Source organism: Echinococcus granulosus (genome assembly GCF_000524195.1).
Source record: "Echinococcus granulosus chromosome Unknown EG_S00082, whole genome shotgun sequence".
In the NCBI taxonomy this organism is placed as follows: Eukaryota; Metazoa; Platyhelminthes; class Cestoda; order Cyclophyllidea; family Taeniidae; genus Echinococcus; species Echinococcus granulosus.
Window position 1 is genome coordinate 341369 of NW_020170462.1, and position 5686 is coordinate 347054.

General features: G+C 43.6%; 1 protein-coding gene across 1 annotated transcript; it reads left to right on the plus strand. All coding sequences in view use genetic code 11, as the record gives it.

Moving 5' to 3' along the window:
* Positions 1-482: 482 nt before the first annotated feature.
* EGR_07633 (hypothetical protein) lies at positions 483-5517 on the plus strand (the record flags this gene model as incomplete). Its single annotated transcript, XM_024496882.1, has 4 exons — positions 483-707; positions 1549-1634; positions 2157-2426; positions 5280-5517. 4 exons carry the CDS (start codon positions 483-485, stop codon positions 5515-5517), a joined length of 819 nt encoding a protein of 272 aa, XP_024348738.1.
* Positions 5518-5686: the final 169 nt, after the last annotated feature.

Below are 5686 nucleotides of genomic sequence, written 5' to 3' on the forward strand. Positions count from 1 at the left end.
CGAATGTATCCACTCCTCTATACATTCATCCGGTAGCCATCCATCCTAATATCAGCCCATCTTCTATCCTTCCATCTATCCATCCATCCTTTCAACTAGCCATCCATTCAACCACCCATCCATTGCTCCCTTTCTCAATTCAATTAACCTTCCATCTCTCCATCCAGATCCCATCCTACCATCCATCCACTCTACATCCATCCTTTTATCCATTCCTCCATTTATGCATCCGCCTATTCGTCCGTGCAATAATCCATCCACCCATCCATCCATCCATTTCAACATCCTCCTCGCTTTCTTCCTCCTTCCATATACAAACTCATTCTTGATCACTCTGTATTGCACTGCTTTTGAAATCACTCACAACTGCCAATTTGTCACTCTCCCAGCAATTGGTGCCATCGTCTCACACAATCAATCAAGGCCACTGTCTCCTATATGGGAGGCAAAATCAGTGCAGCTTCTCCATCTGAAGCGTAGAGATGAAGACTGCACTCATCTTCGTCACCCTCTCTCTCGTCCTCTTTACCGCTTGGTGCAGCGCCGAACCTAAACTCCCCTCCGATGGAATTCATTACATGGATGTGTTAAGTGGAAGCGTTGAGAGTGCAGATTTCGAAGAAGAGGGGAAGGATGGAGAAGGCAAGGACGACAAACTCTCTGACTCGTATGACAGCGCAAGATACAAGTGGAGGGAACAACGCTTTGTAGGTTTGAAGTAAGATGGTGGAAAAGTGCGCAAATTTTCTCGTCTGTCCACTTATCAATTACATTTGTTGCTTTGCTTTAATCGAGTTCATTTAATAATTCCCCGGTGTTTTGTTCAATTTAATAAAGTATCCCACAAAATGACATTCTTGACCATATGGCTGGGTGAGAAGTGTAGAGTTTGTGGATTCGCCAAAATTGAAGCACAACTAGCAGTTGAGGCGTGTTGGATCGCGTACCAACAATGGTGCGAGGGAGGTAATTCCTGATTGTTTGAATCCACAGATCCATCACGTGTTTGTCCATACATGAACTCTTCCATCCACCAATCTATGTATTCATCTATCCAACAATCCATTTTATTCATTTTGTTTCCCCACCCACGCATTAAATCGTACTTTAATCTTTGATTAAGTTTATTCAATCATATTGTAATAAGTGAATGTTCATTTTAAATGGCTTCACTTTGTTTTATGCGACATATTCTCGCACAATCCGTCACGACCAACTGTATCTGCATAGCACGCATGAACTATGAATGTGTTGTATCAAAGACTAACAGAAGAAGACTCTGCTAGTCTTTGCCACGCTGTCTATAGTGTAGTTTGCTGCCTGGACGGACCAACGCCAGTCACAGTGGGCCTCATATTACTAAGCATTGCATGGAAGTGAAATGTGCATGTGAAAGTGGAAAGCACGCTGTCAGGAGAGTTAGCAGGGGTGGACACAGTTCTGCAGTTGATTTTGGTGATAAAGATGAAGGGGGCTGACTGAGTGAAATGCGACAATGGTGAAGATTGCTATGTCTGCACACACAATTCTGATGATAATTTGGAATAGCACGATAAGTGCGATGGTGAGATGGACGACGAGGAGAACGACTACAGCTGGTACTACGAGAAGGACTTATCTAAGTACACGCCAAAGTGTGTACTGCCTAAGGAAGTTGGAACAACGGAGATAGTGGAGAAATGAGCAAATTTAGCCGTCTGGTCACTTAACAATTCCACTTCTAGCCACTTCTCGATTGAGATCTTCCCATAATCACCGACTATTGTAATTCAACTAATAAAGTGGCTGACTTAATGATATTTCTTTCAACGTGGATGATTGCGGTGTGCTGCAATGCTGCGTGACTAATCTAAGTGTTGGGTAAAGTCATGCCACCCATTCATCCATCCGTCTATCCACCCATCCATCAATCCCTCCATCCAGTTTCCATCCATCCATTGAAACATATATTCATCATACTGCCCATTTTGTACTTTTCCACTAACCCATTTATATTTTTTTTATGCATTGTTTTCACCGTACTTTATGCTGGATCCAAACTGGTGACCGTAAATTTTCCGCACTGTTTACCATCAGGCGATATCTACTACGGCAATTGGTCAAGGCCACTTTTATCTATATAACCAGCAGAAAATGTAAGCATTCTTCATCTAAAGTCCAAAGATGAAGACACCGTTGCTCATTTTCATTCTGTCTGTCTTCCTACTTGTTGCCTGGACCAATGCCGAACACAACACCGAAGCTTCTGATGATGAAGATGAAGAGGGCCATGTAAAATACGATGAGGATGATTACTACGATGTCTTAATATCCGACGATAAGGATACTGAAAAAGAAGATATGGAAGAAGAAGAGGACGACGAGGAAGAAGAAGAGGACATAGAAGAGGTCAAAGAAGACGAGTTGGACGAGGAGTGGTATGCGCGGTACGCGCCTAAGGAAATTAAAGATGAATAGACAGTAAAAAAGTGAGCAAATTTTTCGTCTGGCAACCTAACAATTCCTTTTAATGCCTTCCTTTCATCAATTTACTTCAATAAACACCAATTAATAAAGTGTCTGATTAAATAAATTTTTTTTACATGTCTGGTTGGTGTGTAGGACACTGGAATTTGAATAATGTGGAGGGAGTTGAGCTATGGGAGGAGCTTTGAAATAGGCACAGGCAGAAGTTGGGTAGAGTATTGACACCGGTACTGGTATCATTTCGCAGTAATCTTGTATACAAGGGTGAGTGAGGCATCCACAGGAAACGCAGTCGAACCTACTTATGTCAAATAGTTTTAATCTTGGTCCCTACATCCATTTGGCATTTATCCATTGCATTTCCACTTATCCACCTATCATTCTTGCACCTCTACATACATACATCCATCCATGCACTCCAGGTCAATCCATCCCGTGTCATTCTACACCTATTTTGTTCCATTATAAATTCCTCATCAATCCATCTGCTAATTATCCATTCAGCCAACCATTCAACCTCTCTCCTTGCTTACTTTTATGGCTCTTCCAGCTAATCCTGGGAGTAGAACGTGATAAATACGGGAACGCCAAATATTATGGTGTTAGTGGACATAATTCTGTTAAAAAGACCAGAAGCAGGAAAATGTGGAATGCATCGAGGACGACTGCAGTTGGTACTAGGAAGAAAACTGGACAAGTTCAAGCCAACCAACTATCCTTTATTTCATTAATGCATCCTCTGCCAAATCTATACCTATTCACTGGACTACCCATCTGGAGCAGCTGTGTTGGATTCCGTGGCTTTCAGACAGGGCAGGATGCCATGCGCGACACAAAGGACAGCTTTGACGTTAAGTAGAATGTCAGCAATCGCTATCACGTCCCAAGCCAGGATTGCATTTCGCTTCACAGTTGCCAACTTGACCAACTTACTTAAGCAGTTGGTGTTGTCGCCGCAGTGCTCGCTATTGATGGTAATGGGTGGTGGGATTGCGCGGTCCTGTTTGAAGAAGAGCGATGGAATGAACGTTGGTGTAAATGTTGAAGACGCCTAGCCTGCTACTCTGCGTCATTGCCGCCAGCATTTGTTAGGAAAGGAGGAATTGTGTGGCGAGACTCTGCTTTTGTTTATCAGTAGCAAATTAAGTGTGGGTGAGGCAGCATTCGGCGCTGCCGATGTCTACTGTAGTCAAAACAAATCTCGATGAAGGTACATGGTACCATCCAAGCATTCCAAATCAATTTATACACCCATATGTAAACTTTTCTACTTATTTTAATTTCAGCCTTTCCCAAGTAATATTTTGACAAACTCAACTGTTTCACACAACTGCATAGTGTAATCGCTTGAAGGAATGGCTACTGTAGTGCTGAATTCGGAGGAGTCACTACATCTACGGCACTCCTGCGAGTGCATACCCACTTTACATAATGTCACCGTGGATGACGTTGCTTTAGGACTAGGAGAATAGGACCAAGAGTAGCCTGGATTGCTCCAGCAGGATTTTACTCAAACACTTCTTCCTCTTCTCCTCCCAGTGTCAATATGTCACAAAAAGTGGACAGCCGAGGATATTCATGGTCATACGGCCACACGTTCTTCTAATTTGACTTTATTGGGAGAGGGGCAGAGAGAAAGCGCAACTCATCACACGTGCTCTTAGTACCATGGGATAACTCGTTTAGCTCATGTACCGTTCAGGTGACCTCTACAATTTATACGGAGATGGGGAGGGCGTGATATCAAGGCTCATTCACTTCCCAACAAGGCACAGAAGCCAACACTGCTGTTTCACCACTGAAAGAAGTTAAAATGCCTTAGCAGAAAATATGTGCTCCAGATAGGCAAAGGTCTGGAGCTACTAGCATGGCCACAGGCCAGCCCACACCGGGAAGTTACAATGGCCAATGCACAGACTAACGCTACCCGAATCGTCACACACCCGAAGTATTGCACCAAACTAATTTCTGGGCTTTAGTAATTTACAAATTTAAATTATACAGCAAATGTGGTTTGATATTCATACAAAGTTAGTGAATGCCTAATCGCAGTTAATTTGTACAATCCACCTAAATTACACATTAAATTTAGCCTTTTGAATGCAAATTCGTGCCGTACCATTGCTTAGATGCCTGTTCGGTACAATACAAAGTTGTAAGCCTTATTTTGGTTTGAAGTTCGTGACGGAGGGTGTGTCTTGTTTTATTATTGATGCCATCTAGCACACCCGTTTCCTTGTTTTGTGTTAATTTCTTGGTTGAACAAATAAGTTCATTGTTCAGTAAGCTGTAGTCCCGCAGTTTGTGAAGTAGACCGTGAACACGCCACGACTACGGTTCATTCCGAAGGCATTTTGACATTACTGCATATATTGCACTAGTAAAATGCAATGAATCCCTAGTATCCTTAGTTTTGTATCGCATATCAGGTCCCTTCCCTCATCACCTTGTATGTCCTCTATAATTGCCTTACCATTTTTTCGTACTTGCCTCTTCTCTACGCCTTTCCCTGGTGCACAGTGCATTCTGGCACTTGTGCCTGGGTGCTTTGTGTTCATTTTTTGTTCCTTGCGTCTCAATTGAAGATTGCACAACACATATTTTGCTACTTCTCCTCCTCCTATCGTCCCACTTAAAGGAGAGCAAGTTGTTAAACCTCAATTGTTTTGTTTTGCACAATCGTCGTAATGTCTAAGGAATCATTTTTTTGGCGTATTTTAGTTATTGGGATCTCCACTTGCTCGTGTTCTGCAACCAACCACCTCGCCTTAAACGAGTTTTTTTTCTCTCTAGGTCTCCCTTTCCCCTCGTAGATGTTCTTCAGCGACAGCCTTTCTCCCGACCTCATCCTCTCCCAACTGCCTGGCTGCGACTGTCCCGATATCTGCGTTGATCCCCTTCAATGCGCCTGTCTGCGTCGTTGCGGTGGCCTCAACTACCATGCTGACCCTCAGGTTCTTTTCCAATCCACGTTGTTGCCTCTCCGCCGTCCGATCTACGAATGCAACTCCTCCTGTACCTGTCATCCCGTCTGCTGCCCGAACCGCGTAGTTCAACACCATGTGGACGACTTCAGTGCAATTGGGAGGGTGGAGACAACTTGCAAGGGTCTGGGTGCATGTGCTGTGCGGAGCATTGGATGTGGAGAATTTGTCTGCGTGTATCGCGGACTCTACATCAACCCCAGTGAAGCTGGCAGGACATCAGCAAAGCAGGCCAA